General features: G+C 51.6%; 1 protein-coding gene across 1 annotated transcript in view; it reads right to left on the reverse strand.

Annotated features, from left to right (window-relative positions):
* Positions 1–18,194, reverse strand: part of LOC119954782 (cytidine and dCMP deaminase domain-containing protein 1-like) — a 196,371-nt gene that overhangs the window by 128,155 nt on the left and 50,022 nt on the right. Inside the window, exons 4-5 of the mRNA XM_038780322.1 lie at positions 10,825–10,843; positions 4,149–4,261 (exon numbers count right to left, since the gene is read on the reverse strand). Of these exons, the coding sequence (XP_038636250.1) occupies positions 4,149–4,261; positions 10,825–10,843 (132 nt within the window). The remainder of the gene's footprint in view (positions 1–4,148; positions 4,262–10,824; positions 10,844–18,194) is intronic.

The following is an 18,194-nucleotide window of genomic DNA, read 5'->3' on the forward strand; positions in this document are numbered from 1 at the left end:
TAGTTAGAAGGGATTCAATTGTAACGGGAATACATTGCCGTTACTGTGGCTGTAAACAAGGTTCCAGGATGGTCTGTTTCCTCATTGGTGCTAGGGTCAAGGATGGAGGACATTCTGGAGAGGGAGGGTGAATAGCCAGTGGTCGTGCTGCACGTTGGTACCAATGACACAGGTTAAAAAAAGGGATGAGGTCCTAAAAGCAGAATATAGGGAGTTAGGAAGGAAGTTGAGAAGTCGGAGCTCAAAGGTAGTGATCTCATTATTACAACCACTGCCATGCGTTAGTCAGAGTAGAAATAACAGGATATACTGGATAAATACATGGCTGAAGAGATGGTGTAAGGGGGCATTGGGACCAGTTCTGGGGGAGGTGGGACCTGTACAAACTGTACAGGTTACACTTGGGCAGGTCCGTGACTGTTGTCTAAGGGGGAGAATTTGCTCGAGTGGTTGGGGGGATTTAAACAAAAATGGCAAAGGAATGGGAACCTATGCAAGGAAACAAGGGCAAAACAAGATGCAGAAAGGGGAATAAGAAAAGTGATAGGCAGAGAAACCAAGGGCCAGATTCAAACAGGGCCACAGTGAAAAACATTGGGAGCGAGACTCGTAATGTTAAAAAGACAAGGTTAACGCATTTGCAACAAAGCAGATGAACTAATCGCTCAAATATTCATAAACAGCTATGATACAATCGGGGTTACAGAGACATGGCTGCATGGTGACCAGGTTGGGAACTGAATGTCCAGGGATATTCAGTATTAAGGAAGGGCTGGCAAAAAGGAAAAGGCGGTGGAGTGGCAGTGCTGGTTAAAGAGGTAATCAATGTAATAGTGAGGGAGGATATTAGCGCTGACAATGTGGAATCTGTATGCGTTGAGCTGATAAACAGGGGACAAAAAACATTAGTGGGTGTTGCATATAGACCCCCAAACTTCAGTGGTGACGTTGGGAATGGCATTAAACAGGAAATTACAGATGCATGTGATAAAGGAACATCTGTAATAATGGGTGATTTTAATCTGCATAGAGATTGGGCAAATCAAATTAGCCACAATACCGTAGAGGAGGAATTCCCGGAGTGTATATGGGATGGTTTTCTAGACCAATACGTTGAGGAATCAACTAGAGAACAGGCCATCCTAGACTGGGTACTGTATAATGAGAATGGAATCATTGACAATCTAGTTGTGCGAGACCCCTTGGGGATGGGCAACCATAATATAGAATGTTACATTGAGATGAGAGTGAAGTAGTTGACTCTGACATGAGGGTCCTGAATTCTAATAAAGGAAACTACAATCATATGAGGCATGAGTTGGCTTTGATGATTGGGGTATTTTATGAAAGGGGTGACAGTGGATCAGCAATGGCAAACATTCAAGGAGCACATGGGGAAACTGCAACGAAAGTAAAACGCGAAAGGTGACCAATCCATGGTTTATAAGGGAAATTAGAGAAAGTATTCGATCCAAGGAAGAAGCACATAAATTGGCCAAGAAAAAAAAATAGGTCTGAGGATTGGGAGCTGTATAGAATTCAGCAAAGAAGGATCAAGATTGATTAAGAAGGGGAAAATAGAGTATGAGAGAAAGTTTGCAGGGGACATAAAAACTGATTGTAAACGTTTCTCGAGGTACGTGAAAAGAAAAAGATTGGTAAAGCCAAATGTAGATCACTTACAGCCAGAAACAAGGAAATGTATAATAGGGGATAAAGAAATGTCTGAGCAACTAAGCACATACTTTGTTTCCTCATAAATGTGGACACAAATCAGATAATAGAAATGTTGAGGAACGCTAGGATTTAGTGAGAGGGGGCAATAAAGGAGATCTATATTAGGAGAGAAATAATGTTGGGGAAATTGATAGTATTGAACGCAGGTAAATCCCCAGGGCCTGATAATCTACATTCCTGGATACTTAAGTAAGTAGTTCTGGAAATAGTGGATGCATTGGTCGTCATCTTCCAGGATCCTATAGACTTTGAAACAGTTCCTGCAGATTGGAGGGTAGCTAATGTAACTCCACTATTTTAAAGATGATGTGGAGATGCCGGTGTTGGACTGGGGTGAGCACATTAAGAAGTTTTACAACACCAGGTTAAAATCCAACAGGTTTGTTTCAAACACTAGCTTTCAGAACACTGCTCCTTCCTCAGGTGAATGGAGAGGTATGTTCCAGAAACATATATATATATAGACAAAGTCAAAGATGCCAGACAATGCTTGGAATGCGAGCATTTGCGGGTAATCAAATCTTTACAGATCCAGAGATAGGGGTAATCCCAGGTTAAAGATGCTGCAACAACGAATGAACGGGCATCGCGCGACAATCACCAGGCAGGAATGTTACCTTCCAGTCAGGGAACACTTCAGCAGTCAAGGGCATTCAGCCTCTGATCTCCGGGTAAGCGTTCTCCAAGGCGGCCTTCAGGACACACGACATCGCAGAATTGCCGAGCAGAAACTTATAGCTAAGTTCCGCACGCATGAGTGTGGCCTCAACCAGGAGATTGGATTCATGTCACATTACATTCACCCCCCACCATCTGGCCTGGACTTGCAAAATCCTACCAACCGTCCTGCCTTGAGACAATTCACACCTCTTCAACCTGGGATTACCCCTATCTCTGGATCTGTAAAGATTTGATTACCCGCAAATGTTTGCATTCCAAGCATTGTCTGGCATCTTTGACTTTGTCTACATATATGTTTCTGGAACATACCTCTTCATTCACCTGAGGAAGGAGCAGTGCTTCGAAAGCTCGTGTTTGAAACAAACCTGTTGGACTTTAACCTGGTGTTGTAAGGCTTCTTACTGTGCCCACTATTTTAAAAGGGAGGTAGAGGGAAAACATGGAATTATAGACCAGTAAACCTGACGTTAGTAGTAGGGAAAATTCTGGAATCCATTATCAAAGATTTTATAGCTGAACACTTTAAAAATAGTGGCAAGATCAGACAGAGTGACAATATCTTTATGAAGGGGAAATCATGCTTAACAAATCTTCTGAAAGTCTTTGAGGATGTAACTAGTTGAGTTGTTGAGGGGGAGCCAGTAAATGTGGTATATTTGGACTTTCAGAAAGTTTTGATAATGTCTCACATAAAAGATTAGCGTGTAAAAGTAAAACGCATGGGACAGGTGGGGGGTCGTCGAGTCGCCCACGTACTTGGGGGTGGGGTGGCACCCAAGCAATCGGGCAGTGGGGGAGGCACCCAAGCAATCGAGGGGTAGGAGGCTGCTGTGTGATGGGGTGAGACCAATTTGCAGTGCGCTGGGACAGGGGGTCGCCAGCCTCAGGACCTTGCTATCGGGTCGCCCACTCAAGGTGTGCCCCTTGGAATCCCTCGTATTGCACGTCATGCATACCGTGTAGCACTTTACGCCTGCCGCTTTACGACATCTAGAAGATCATAAAACAGATACAATTTAGCTCCCATGGGAGACATAGGGCTCAATTTTCCTCAAAAATTGCGTAATCACTGAGTACACTGCACGCCATTGGGGCGGCCTCAGGACATCACCTGAGGCCCTCCCCCGATGGCGTGGGGTGCGTGCGCTCACAGTTTTTGGGGACCTCGCGTGGCAGCTGCGGATTGTGTCCAGCGGCGCCACAGTCGGGGGCAGCCGTTCCGCTGGCCGGGTTGGGGGGGGGGGGTGGGGAATGGGGGGACTGGTGGGTGTGGTCCGGCGGTGGCGAGGGGGATTACAATGGGGCACTATCTGAAAGGCTGAGTCCGCGCAGCCGGCGCCATGTTGTACGGCACGATCGCCGCAGGTCGCCGCCGTGCGCATGCACGGCCGCAGACCCGGTCATTCTCCATCCATATCTGCACGTAAAGCTGGGGGCTTTACGTGGCGCGGCTGTTAGCCCCCTATCGGGCGGAGCATCAGTGCGGGTCAGCGCCGACTTTTTGGTCATAAGACATGCTCCGGTCATAGGCTCAAAATGGTAGAATCCAACCCATTGTCACCCAAATGCAGAATCCAGCCCCAATATGTTTATCCATTGTTAATGGACAGTTATATTTTCATTCTGGTCTTTGCTGTATTGGATCAATAGACAGGAAGAGTGAACCAGCTCGGATGATCACACCACATTGTGTAATTGACATGACAAATTCCATCCTATGAAATACTCACTTTAATGTCACCTTTCTCTTTTGGTTCCTTACACAATGGTGATTTTTCCATTTGCAGAGCGAGGTACATTAGCAGATCGTCCTTGTTCGGTAGGCGTACAGGACTAACTGAGACGGGTCAAGAAACAGAAGAAAAGATGCAACAGTTTTAACCGTCACATTTAACTACTTCCCAAAATGATCAGGATGATTGGAAATCAAAGACAGAATATTTGCACAAAATTGAAGTGGAACAAGATTGCCAAACGATTTCAAGTCGAGGTAAAATTTCAGATATGGTCAAGTGTGTGGAGTAAGGGTAGAAATACAAACAGGTAAAAAAGTGAGACAGACCTGGAATGAACACTGACCATTTCCAATATTTTAATGTGTTATGGGCCAGGGTATAAAAACTACAAAGTGTATTATGGAGTTCACCTGACTATAACTTTATGTGGAATTTTGCTGAGGTGAGCACAAGAGCCTTCACTTGAGATGTGATTCAACAGTCTTCCTAGACACTTTAATTAAAATAAGCTTTATTCTAAGCTTTATATTTATATAAACACACAGCAAGATTTTTTATCACTTACAAACATAAAGACACCCCACAGCTACAGTAATATATGTATAACACTTAATGAATTCCCCTTCAACTGTTCCAATTCAAAAACAAAATCCCATAAACCAAAAACCGCTTTTCGAGGGCGTGGCCCAGCACTCTGCACTCTCACTTGAATAAGACTGGCTTTCCCTGAGATTCTAATCCCGTCTCACCAGCAGATTCATATCCTTCCGGAAAGCAAACACTGGGCGCAATTCTCCGCACCCGCGGAAAATCGCGAAGTCGGCCGTGAAAATCGCGAAGTCGGCTGTTTTCCAGACTCTGCAGACGCTGTTAGAGGAGTCGAACCGCGTCCACGAGCAGGGAGTGGTGCCGCTCATGGCAGCAACCCAGGCCGACACTGCACGGGTGGCATCCGCGGTGGAGGCAATGGGTCAGGTTATGCAAGGCGTTGGGCTTAATGTGCACGCGTCATCCTTGGCCCTGGACAGGGTTGCCCTCTCACAGGCAGCAATGCACCAGAGCCAACACGACATTGCCGGCGCGCTGCGGGCCTTGGACGAGTCTCAACAGGTCATGGCCCAGTCGCAGCACGCCATGGCACAGTCACAGCAGTCGATGGCACAGTCCCAGCAGTCAGTGGCGGAGAGCATCAACCGCCTGACACATGTGCTGGATGGCGTCGTGCACTCACAGGTTGAGGTCACACAGTCCCTGGCGGGAATGTCTAACTCCCTGGACTCCGTCTCTGCAAACCTTCGGATCCTGGTGGATACCGTCGCAGGCCTCCGGGACTGGCAACGCCAGGTGTTGGTGGCGCGACGGGGCACCTCCCCGCTCGCACCTCTGTCCCAAACTGAGGCCCGGGGGCCACCGGGCTCCCCGAGGAAGGAGGAGGTTTCGGGGCCCGTCCCATTAACTCCATCACGGGACGTCCCGGAATGCTCGGCCTCCCCCCATCCCATCCCTGGTGCATCGGGTGGGCAGCAGGCAGAGCAGGGTGGCACAATGTCACCCGAGACGCCCGCAGAGAAGCCTGGCCCACCAAGGCCGAGTCGCCCCAGGAAACACTTGCCGAAGGAGAAACGAGTCGAAGGGGGCGAGTCGCAGCAATCCTCCTCCACTCCTGCTGTATCATCTGGGGAATCACTTAGACGTAGTGGTAGGGCCCGTAAGGCAACAAAGAGAGACACTGAGTAAGTTGGCACGGGTGAAGGTCACAGTTTAGTTGTAGGGGCTAGGGCATCTGTAAATTATTGTTAACATTAAACGTAGTGTTCCACCTTACTTGTAATACCGTGTGATTGTTCCACAGCCACAGGAATCGTGATGGTGACCGAGTGTCGCTGGGGTTGACGAGCGGTGAAACTTCAGTGCCGGGTGTGCAGTCCCTGCCCCTCCCCCCACCCCCTCCCACAGCTAGCCCACGCGGGCACGTGATGGAGTGTCCGTGACGAACTCAGCGGCCACCAAGGTGGATGGTTCAGCTATTGCCATGGGTCAGACTCTCTCTAACGATTCTGCGCTCACAGCTCATCGCAGAGCGGGCTGTCATCAGTCCACATGGCACTGATCACACCCGCTGACACAGCCATTAATGTTGTGCCATACCGTCTGGACCCAGTGGTAAGGGTGATGTCGAAGTAGAGCAGTGTACACTGAGAGGGGGTGGGGGGGAGGGGGAGTGGGTGTTGTGGTGGTGGCAGTTGTGTGTTGACCCTCTGCACGACTAGCGATGCAGGTGGTGGTTTGGTGTTCAGCGGGGACGTCGCATGCGACGCGTGAACCGTGCTGCCACCAAGGCGTCGCGTGCCCGCCGTCCTCGCTGGGTTCGTCGTGCCGCATCCTGGACATCACAAGCACCTGGGTCGTGTCTGCGTGCTGCACCCGCCACTCCGCCAGCCTCCTCCTCCTCCTCCTCCCTCTCCTCCTCCTCCTCTGTGCTGGCACCACTGCCACTGGCTTCTCCCACCGCCTCCTGCAGCAGGTCATCTCCCCTCTGCATCGCGATGTTGTGCAGCGCACAGCAGACCACAACAATGTGAGCGACCCTGTCGGGCTGGTACTGCAGGGCCCCTCCGGAGCGGTCCAGGCACCTGAATCTCATCTTCAGGAGGCCAAGGCAGCGCTCCACCACACTCCTGGTTGCTGCATGGGCCTCGTTGTATCGGGTTTCCGCATTGGTCTGAGGCCTCCGTATAGGCGTCATCAGCCAAGACCTCAGCGGATAACCCCTGTCGCCTAGCAACCAGCCCCTCAGCCGGGGGGGAACGTCCCTCAAACATCGCAGGGATGTACGACTGCGCCAGTATGTAGGAGTCATGCACACTCCCTAGGAACCTTGCACAGGCGTTCATGAACATCATGTGGGGGTCGCATACCACCTGGATATTCATGGAGTCTGTCCCCCTTCTGTTTGTGACCACCTCCCTGTCCCCTGCAGGCGGGCGCATGGGGACGTGAACACAATCGATTGCCCCCTGCACCATCGGTATCCCGGCCACGCTGGCAAATCCACGAGCTCGTGAGTCTTGAGTTGCTCGGTCCTCGGGAAAGGTGATGTAGCGGTCCGCGATGGCATAGCGGGCGTCGGTAACATCCCGGATGCACCTGTGCACCGATGACTGGGAGATCCCAGAGAGGCCCCCGCTCGGAGACTGGAAGGAGCCGGTCGCATAGAAGTTAAGAGCGACCGTCACCTTGATGGCAACCGGGATCGCGTGTCCTCCCCCTGTTCCACGTGGGGCGAGGTGCGCCACGAGGTGACAGATATGTATCACCGTCCGCCTACTCAGCCAGAATCTCCTCCTGCAGGTGATGTCCGTCGTTGTTAGGAAAGATATCCGGACACGGTACACCCTCGGCCTTGGTCGTCGCCTCTGGTGCCGTGGCTGCACCCTCACTCTCTCCTCCTCCCCCTCCTCCTCCTCCCCTCCATGATGCTCGACGACTGGCAACTCCTCGGCCCTTCCCTCTGCTGCTGCAGCTGGCCCTGCATCCACTGCGGGTTGTGGCTGTGGATGCTGCTCCATCTCCAAATGCAGTGCAGCGGCCCCAACCACTGCGCAGAACATAGCCGTTCTGTTCGCAGACATTGTGCTAACCTACAGAAGGGTGGTGAGGGGCAGAGAAACGGGACATGTTAGACGGAGGTTAGTCGACACCTCGGCATCCGCCTGCCACGGGATACCTGTGTGTCCCGGTGGCCTGGTCGCGCTGCTGACACGCGGGCAGCCTAACCCCTGGTCACTTTCTGCATCCAACGGGCAGTTAACTACGTCCTCTTCACCGGTGCGTCAGTGGCCTGTGGCCGTAAGCCACAGGGCAACCAGCGGCCGTGTCCTCGTGACCGGCACGCCATGGCATGGTGGCAGACATTTTGTAACCGGGGTTGGACGAGTCACTCGCTCACTCTCTCCCTACCCCCCCACTCCCACTCCCCCCCCTCCATCTCCCCACTCCCCCCCTCCTTCTCCCCTCTCCCCCCTCAGTCTCCCCCACTCCCCCCTCAGTCTCCCCCACTCCCCCCTCAGTCTCCCCCACTCCCCCTCAGTCTCCCCCACTCCCCCCTCCGTCTCCCCCACTCCCCCTCCGTCTCCCCCACTCCCTCCTCCGTCTCCCCCACTCCCCCCTCCGTCTCCCCCACTCCCCCCTCAGTCTCCCCCACTCCCCCCTCCGTCTCCCCCACTCCCCCTCCGTCTCCCCCACTCCCCCCTCCGTCTCCCCCACTCCCCCCTCCGTCTCCCCCACTCCCCCCTCCGTCTCCCCCACTCCCCCCTCTGTCTCCCCCACTCCCCCCTCATTCTCCCCTACTCCCCCCTCAGTCTCCCCCACTCCCCCCTCAGTCTCCCCCACTCCCCCCTCCGTCTCCCCCACTCCCCCCTCTGTCTCCCCCACTCCCCCCTCATTCTCCCCTACTCCCCCCTCAGTCTCCCCCACTCCCCCCTCAGTCTCCCCCACTCCTCCGTCTCCCCCACTCCCCCCTCAGTCTCCCCCACTCCCCCCTCAGTCTCCCCCACTCCCCCCCTCAGTCTCCCCCACTCCCCCCCGCTCTGGACCCCTCACATTCTCGGGGATGCCTTCCCCGTTGTGGCCAGACTCCAGTAGTGCGCTGATCGGTGCGCTCACCTACTCGAAGCTCTCGTCAGCCAACACGACTGGTTGACGAACTTCAAAAGCAGGTGTGTTGGCCGGCATGAAAACATGGCGTGAGGATGTCGGGACTTCGGCCCATCCGGGCCGGAGAATAGCGGGGGGCCAATAAGTCGGGCTTCTCGTCGTGTCGGGGGGTCTTTCGAGGCCTTTGCCGGGAATGCCGACGTTTAGTTTGTGCGGGGTTCGGAGAATAGCGGGAGGGCGCCGGACTGGCGTCGCCGTGAAAATATGTGCGGCCCGCTATTCTCCGAACCGGCGTGAGTGCAGAGAATCGCGCCCAAACTACTTGAATTTCTCGATGGTCTCAGAGCCCATGAGTAATAGACTATAAACCTGTAACCTTTTTGCCTTGTCAGAGAGTGCAGCGCCACAGTAAATACGCCACTCCTTCTGGAACTTTTCAAAACTATTCACAATATTTGTATCAAAGACTAGTCGATCCTGGTTCCATACTGTCAACTTCTGACACCATGTAAAATGCTGTGGGTTCACTAAGTCACTGACCAAGAATTTCAACAAATGTAGTTTATTCCTGAGTTCAGTTGCTACATATAACGCTGCTGCTCATCCTGTGCTCCCGGAGATAACTCCCGCACTCTAGATACAGAACCTTTTTTGTTGCCGTGTCATCACGTTTCAAAGTGACCACTCAATCCACACCTGTAATACGTAAATTGCTGCTTCCCTACTGAGGCACCCTCAATTACAACGCGAGAGCGAGGTCGGTAATCAAAAGGCTTTAATCTACAGAGAACTGAACAGCATCTGAGAGAAGTGTGCTCACCACATGGAGCCTTATCCTATATACCATTTCCTGGGGGCGTAGCCAGAGGCGGAGTCCCCCAGGGTTCCAAGCATCTTAAAGGGGCAAGGTATTAAAGGTCAGGTACCGTTTACAGCAGTTATTAATACCGTTCATCACACCTACATAAGATATAAGACTATAAGACATAGGAGCAGAATTAGGCTGGTATTTTCTCATCCCCATTCTCCTGCCTTCTCCCCATGACCCCTGATACTCCTATTAATCCTATCTATCTCTGTCTTAAAGACACTCAATGATTTGGCCTCCACAGCCTTCTGCGGGAAAGAGTTCCACAGATTCACCGCCCTTTGGCTGAAGGAATTCCTCCTAATCTCTGTTTTAAAGGATCGTCCCTTTAGTCTGAGATTGTGTCCTCTGCTTCTAATTTCTCCTACATCCTCTCCACGTCCACTCTATCCAGGCCTCACAATATCCTATAAATTTCAATAAGATCCCTCCTCATCCTTCTAAACTCCAATGAATACAGACCCAGAGTCCTCAACCATTCCTCATGCGACAAGCTCTTCATTCCAGGGATCATTCCTGTGAACCTCCTTTGGACCCTTTCCAAGGCCGGTACATCTTTCCTTAGATACGGGGCCCAAAATCGCTCACAATACTCCAAATGGGTCTGACCAGAACTTATACAGCCTCAGGTCATGTACTCTAGACCTCTTGACATGAATGCTAACATTGCATTTGCCTTCCTAACTACCGACTGAACCTGCATGTTAACCTTAAGAGAATCTTGAACAAGAACTCCCGTTTATGCTTCTGATTTTCTGAGCATTTCCCCATTTTGGAAATAGTGTATGCCTCCATTCCTCTTCCAAAGTGCATAATCTCACACTTATCCATATTGTATTCCATCTGCCACTTCTTTGCCCACTCTCCTAGCCTGTCGAAGCCTTCTGCAGCACCCCCCCCCCCCCGCTTCCTCATTACTTCCTATCCCTCTACGTATCTTTTTATCATCTGCAAGCTTAGCAACAGTGACTTCAGTTCCTTCTTCCAGATCGTTAATGTATATTGTGAAATATTGTGGTGCCAACACCGACCTCTCAGGCACAGCACTAGCCCTGACCACATTTTATATATATGTATGTATATGATTTTATTTTGGTGAGATTGACTGTGTGTGCAATTTAGTTAAACTCTCATATTACTACTTACCTGCAACGTCACTTGAATGCTGGAATGAAAAAAAAGGATTGAAGTATTAATTCAACAAAGACAAAGTTTGGGACATTCATTGTTTTTACAAGGACATTGTATATCATAGTTATGAAATGGTACATTCATTTATTTTCTGAAAGGATAAATGTTCTGAGACTGGAGCAGCTGGAATAAGAATATTCAATGATCCTGCTGGAGTAAAGAGGATCAGTGTGTTTGAAATGGAGCAGATCACAAAGGTCCAAATAGGGCAGAGCACAATGAGCATAGTAAGAACATAATAAGAACTAGGAGCAGGAGTAGGCAATCTGGCCCCTCGAGCCTGCTCCGCCATTCAATGAGATCATGGCTGATCTTTTGTGGACTCAGCTCCACTTTCCGGCCCGAACACCATAACCCTTAATCCCTTTATTCTTCAGAAAACTATCTATCTTTACCTTAAAAACATGTAATGAAGGATCCTCAACTACTTCACTGGGCAAGGAATTCCATAGATTCACAGCCCTTTGGGTGAAGAAGTTCCTCCTAAACTCAGTCCTAAATCTAGTTCCCCTTATTTTGAGGCTATGTCCCCTAGTTCTGCTTTCACCCACCAGTGGAAACAACCTGCCCGCATCTATCCTATCTATTCCCTTCATAATTTTAAATGTTTCTATAAGATCCCCCCTCATCCTTCTAAATTCCAACGAGTACAGTCCCAGTCTACTCAACCTCTCCTCATAATCCAACCCCTTCAACTCTGGGATTAACCAAGTGAATCTCCTCTGCACACCCTCCAGTGCCAGTATGTCCTTTCTCAAGTAAGGAGACCAAAACTGAACACAATACTCCAGGTGTGGCTTCACTAACACCTTATACAATTGCAGCATAACCTCCCTAGTCTTAAACTCCATCCCTCTAGCAATGAAGGACAAAATTCCATTTGCCTTCTTAATCACCTGTTGCACCTGTAAACCAACTTTCTGTGACTCATGCACTAGCACACCCAGGTCTCTTTGCACAGCGGCATGCTTTAATATTTTATCGTTTAAATAATAATCCCGTTTGCTGTTATTCCTACCAAAATGGATAACCTCACATTTGTCAACATTGTATTCCATCTGCTCGACCCTAGCCCATTCACTTAACCTATCCAAATCCCTCTGCAGACTTCCAGTATCCTCTGCACTTTTCGCTTTACCACTCATCTTAGTGTCATCTGCAAACTTGGACACTTTGCCCTTGGTCCCCAACTCCAAATCATCTATGTAAATTGTGAACAATTGTGGGACACCACTAGCGACTGATTGCCAACCAGAGAAACACCCATTAATCCCCACTCTTTGCTTTCTATTAATTAATCAATCCTCTATCCATGCTACTACTTTACCCTTAATGCCATGCATCTTTATCTCATGCAGCAACCTTTTGTGTGGCACCTTGTCAAAGGCATTCTGGAAATCCAGATATACCACATTCATTGGCTCCCCGTTATCTACTGCACTGGTAATGTCCTCAAAACATTCCACTAAATTAGTTAGGCATGACCTGTCCTTTATGAACCCTAGTTCAATAGGACAGAATTTGGTTGACTCATTAGGAGCAGGAGCAGGACGTGTCGCCCCCCCCCCCCCCCCCCCGCCTCTCCTCCTCCCCCCCCCCCCCCTCCCCGCCCAAACACAGGAGAAATGTGCTTAAAAAGAAGCTGAATGTTATGAAAGAGGCAATCAGGATGGAGCTCCACATGATGATGAAGGAGGTGATGTCAGATGCGACAAACACCATGCAGCGCACCATAGAGGATCTGGGATGTGATGTGTTGGGCACTCTGGATCCGTGAAGCACACACAGGCCACCAACACTGAAGGTGGTTCAACACTATTTTATTAACTCTTATAAACTGCTAAACATACTATTACTGTGGGTTTACACAATGCTAGATTAACTAGAGACCCGTGCCTGTCCTAACCAGTCGAATCACTCAGCAAGTGGTGAGAGTCTGTACTGTAACTGATGAGCTCTTGTGCTTCTGAGAGGCTGCGAATAAGTGTGAAAAGTGATGCCCTCTGTCTTTATAGTGCGTGTGTTCTAACTGGTGATTGGCTGCGGGGTTTGTGCAAGTTTGTTGGTCCTAGTGAATGTCCATCAGTGTCTGCACCATGATATACTGGTGTATATTATGACATCCCCCCCTTTAAAAAAATGATGTGTATGTGTGACAATAAATAGTATGAGTGCGTGAAGAATGTTCCTAACTACATTTGAGTTGCAAAGACATATTTACAGAGCTATGTACAGGAAAACGAAGCTATATACAAGGGAAGGTGGCTGGTGCAGATAAGTAGTATGCAACAAATTGAACAAGAACAGTGCTATGTACAAACCAATAGAAAACGATTAAACAAGGTAGGAAGGAGACGGCTTCCGGTTCGTGAGCGGAGCGGTCGTAAAAAAAGGGGCTCCCGCAGGTCAACGAAGTCAGGGCTTTTCTTAGGGGGTCTCCGCAACGGGGGGAGGAAAAAAAAATTTGAAAGTACCGCAAAATCGGGAGCAGGGGAACTGGGCCCTCGGGAGCGGAGCGATCCGACGGCAGCAGCGGCAACAACCCCCCCTCCCCTGCCCCCCCCATGCCACCAGAGCAATGGATCAGAGCAGCGGCCCGGACTGAAGCGGGGCTGAACCTGCAGAGAGGAAGGAACGGAGGAGTGACCAACGACCCCCCCCCCCCCCCCCCCCCCCTCCACAGCAGGAGAGCGCAGGGTGCGACGAGCGGTGGCCCGGACCAAGCAGCGGGGACACAAGCATGAACCAACCGACCGACCGACCCCCCCCCCCCCCCCCAACCAGCGGTGACCATCACAAGGCAAGAACCCAGAGGCCTCTCTCTCTCCCTCGACCCTGGGTGAGTGAGGGAAAAGGAAGGAAAAAGAACTTTTGCAAAAGCAAACTCTGAAAAGAAAACGTTTAAAGAGAAGGGTGTGGGGGGAGGGAAGAAAAGGGGGGGGAATTATTTTTTTTCCTTTTTGAACTTTTTTTTTTCTCACCCAAAACAAGTTCACCTGCAAAGAGTTTTATAAAAGAGGAAAAATAAAGTGGTACAGGAGAGAAGAAAAAGGGAAAAAACAAAAAAAATAGGGGGCGGAAAAGTGGGGGGGGGGGGGAAAGAAAAACAAGGGAGAAAAAAGAAGAAAGGGAAGGGGGAGAAAAAAATACCAGAAGGGAGCCAAAGCAGAGGGAGAAGGGGCACCAAAGGCAGACGGGGCAATGGGCGATCCAGCTCAGACGAGCTAATCAGCGCACAAAGCGGCAGAATGGAAGTATCGCAGCATCAAAAAGAGCTGGACAGACAAGTGCCTTCTCCCCCGGGGCCAGAGGGAAGCTGGAACTGGAAGACAGCCTTTGCCGATGCGCTGAGGGAGCATCAGCCGGTAAACACGGCAGAGGCTAGGGCAGACATAGAGGCTGCACTGCAGGCAGCAATGGGCAGCTGACGGAGGTGCAGCAGGCCCTGGCCAGAGCAGAGGAGAAATTGGAAGCCCAAGGGGAGAAATTGGAAGCCCAAGAGGCTATCATTAAGGAGCTGGAGAAAGCAGCGACCGACATGAGCGACCGGATCACGGCACTGGAGAGGGAGGTGATGAGACTGGGCACAACACAGGGGAGGCTGAAGGGCAGAGTGGACGACCAGGAAAACCGCTCAAGAAGGCAAAATGTCAGGATAGTGGATCTGCCAGAGTGGATCGAGGGTAGAAACCCCACGACATACGTGGCCAAGATGCTGGGCAACTTAGTGGGGAGGAAAACCTTTCCCAACCCACCAGAAATGGACAGAGCACACCGGTCGCTGCGCCCGAAGCCCAAGGCAGCAGACCACCCGAGAGCAGTTATAGCTAAACTGCACCGGTACCAAGATAGGGAAACATTCCTACGCTGGTGCAGGAAAAATAGACCCTGCAAATGGGAAGGACACACCATTAGAATTTACAAGGACATTGGGGCAGATCTAACCACGAGACGGGCAGAGTTCAATAGAGCGAAAGCAGCTCTTCACAATAGCAACGTGCGTTTTGGTATGCTGTACCCAGCGAAACTCTGGGTCACATACCAAGAAAGAGAATACTTCTTTACAGCCCCCGCTGAAACAAACAGGTTTGTTGATGAACACGGGCTGGAAAACCACCAGCGAAGGTAGAAATACGGGGCCCCTGGCAAGGGGCAACAACATCCCGACGGAGGGGTGGGGAGGGGTGAGGCAATGCCAGGCCCCCCTGCCTCCGCGGCGGCGAGAGCACCCTGAACAAAGAGCAAACCATTGCCCGAGGGACCGCTCCAGGTGGGAGGCACGAGGGAACGAGAGTAGCGGAGAAGGGAGAGCAAGCAAGAGGAGTGCTGGGAAGGATAGGGGAAGAGTGGGCAGAAAACCGCAGAGGCCAGGAAGGGGAGAAGCGAGACAGTAACTCCCGAGAGCTGGCCACCGTACTAGCAGGAAAGCTAGCGTCGGGGGCACGCAACAAAGCAGGGCTGCAGCGCGCCACCGACAGGGGGAAGGCACCAGGCAGGGGGTGGGGGGGACCACCCAACAGAGTCGGGAGAGCAAATGGGGAAAGGAACAGGGGAAAGAGGGACAAAGGAGGGGTATACGGGAGAGGGGGGGAAAGGGAAAGACCGGGGGAGGGGTACACAGGGAGCGAGAGACCGGGGAGGGGGGATGCAGGGAAGGAGGGACAAACAAGGTTGAAAAGGAATAGGGCTACAAAGTGCCACAACCAAGGGCTCGAAACAAGGAATCGCTGCAAGCACCCACCCAGTATGGTCTCTGGGTGAAGGGAGACCCCAGAGTGCAGGGGACTACCCGCATGGCAGATGCACAGTGGGCGGCTATGTCGGGTGCCCCCAGGACAAAGGGAAACCCCGGAGCGCAGGGGCCCGACCGCATGGAGAGTGCAGCGACACCGGCCATCCTGGACGTCCCCCTAACAAAGGGAAACCCCGGAGGGCAGGGGCGCGTCCACCAGGTAAGTATAGCTAATCCCACAGGAGCGAGGGGGCAGGAGCCCCCCACCAGAATAGTCACCTGGAACGTAAGAGGACTCAACGGCCCACTGAAGAGATCCAGAGTCCTCCCCACCTAAGAAATATGAGGGCCGACATAGTCTTCCTCCAAGAGACAGACCTGAGTGAGCAGGACCGACTGCGGGTAAGAAAGGGCTGGGCAGGACAAACCTACCATTCCTGCTATGGGACAAGGGCCAGGGGGGGTGGCAATATTGATGGGCAAGAGGATGATGTTTAGGGCGACAAAGACGGTTACGGACCCGGGGGGACGGTACGTCATGGTCAGCGGGGCCCTAGATGGGGCACCGGTAGTACTAGTTAACGTGTACACGCCCAACTGGGACGACACGAGCTTCATCCAAAAGACCATGGCAGAAATCCCGGACGTAGCGACGCATCGACTAATCATGGGGGGGGACTTCAACTGTGTACAGGATCCAAAGACGGACAGATCAAACCCCAAAACGGGGAAAACCTCAAGCATGGCAAGGGAACTCAGTCACTTTATGGAGCAGATGGGAGCGGTGGACCCCTGGAGGTTTGCCCACCCGGGGGAGAAAGAATTCTCCTTCTTCTCCCCAGCACACAATGTGTACACCAGAATTGACTTCTTTGTGGTAGGGAAAACAGTGCTTCCGGGGATAGACAAAGTGGAATATTCCACAATTGTGATATCAGACCATGCTACACATTACATGGACATGCGGCTAGAGACGGGCAGGGTCCAATGCCCCACATGGAGGTTGGACGGTGCCTTACTAGCTGACATCTTCAACAAAAGGATAGCGCGGGCCATAGCAGAGTACACAGAGAACAACCAGAACAGGAGGTCTCACCCTCCATGTTCTGGGAAGCACTAAAGGCCGTACTAAGAGGGGAAATCATCGCTGTCAAAGCGCAAAGAGATAGGGAGGAAAGGGTGGCTAGGCAGCAGCTGGTCGACTCCATACTGGAGGTAGACTGTAAATACTCCGAAGCCCCGACCGTTGAGCTCCTGGTGGAGCGGAAAGAGCTACAAAGGAACTTTGACCTGCTCTCCATTAGGAAAGCAGTGCTTCAACTTGCCAAGCACATGGGATCCTATCCGAACACGGAGACAAAGCCAGCCGCCTGCTGGCACACCAGCTGAGAAAGCAGTCAGCCACCAGAGAAATTGCACAAATCAAGGATGCCAGAGGCACGTGGGAAACAGAACCAGAAAAGACTAACAAAACCTTCAAGGCCTTCTACCAAGGGCTGTACACCTCAGAGCCCCCAAGGGGGGGGGGGGGGGGGAGTCTGGGATGGAACGGTTCCTTGATGGACTGGACATTCCAGTCGTGTGGGAGGGCAGAAAACGGGGCTTTGAAGCACCACTAGCACTGGGAGAGATCATGGACAGCATTAGCTCCATGCAGACGGGGAAGGCGCCGGGACCGGACGGATTCCCGGCATACTTTTGCAAAAGATTCGTGACAGCGCTGGCCCCGCACCTGCGGGAGATGTTCACAGACTCGCTAGCTAGGGGCACACTGCCACCCACGCTAGCACAGGCCTCAATCTCGCTGATACCTAAGAAAGACAAAGACCCAACGGAATGTGGGTCATACAGACCCACCTCACTGCTGAACGCAGACGCCAAAATACTGGCCAAAATCCTAGCCAAAAGGCTAGAAGACTATGTACCTGAGGTGGTCACAGAGGGCCAGACGGGCTTTGTCAAAGGTAGACAGCTTACCTCGAACATAAGGCGCCTGCTGAACGTGATAATGACCCCATCTGGGCAGAGAACATAAGAGGTGATCGTCTCGCTAGATGCAGAAAAGGCCTTCGACAGAGTCGAATGGAAATACCTCATAGAGGTACTGGAGCGGTTCGGGCTTGGAACAGGGTTCACCTCCTGGGTAAGGTCCCATGTCAAGCATACAGACCAACAATAGCAACTCCCGATAGTTCCAACTGCACAAGGGCACCAGACAAGGATGCCCACTGTCCCCACTGCTGTTAGCACTAGCGATCGAACCACTAGCAATCGTGCTCAGAGCAGCAAAAAGCTGGAGGGTGATCCAAAGGGGCGGCAGAGAGCACAGAGTCTCACTCTATGCAGATGACCTGTTCCTCTACATTTCGGACCCACAGAGCAGCATGGACGGAATCATCGCGCTCCTGAAAGAGTTTGGAGCCTTCTCGGGCTACAAACTCAACATGAGCAAAAGCGAGATCACTGAAGGGGCTGCCGTTTAAACAAGCCCAACACAAATTCGACTACAAATTCGTATCCAAATAGCCCATGACTGGAAAGGGATCCACAAATGGAACCTCACCATCTGACGGAGGAAGTAAAAAAGATGGAA

The sequence above is a fragment of the Scyliorhinus canicula genome, chromosome 20 (assembly GCF_902713615.1).
Source record: "Scyliorhinus canicula chromosome 20, sScyCan1.1, whole genome shotgun sequence".
Lineage (NCBI taxonomy): Eukaryota > Metazoa > Chordata > Chondrichthyes > Carcharhiniformes > Scyliorhinidae > Scyliorhinus > Scyliorhinus canicula.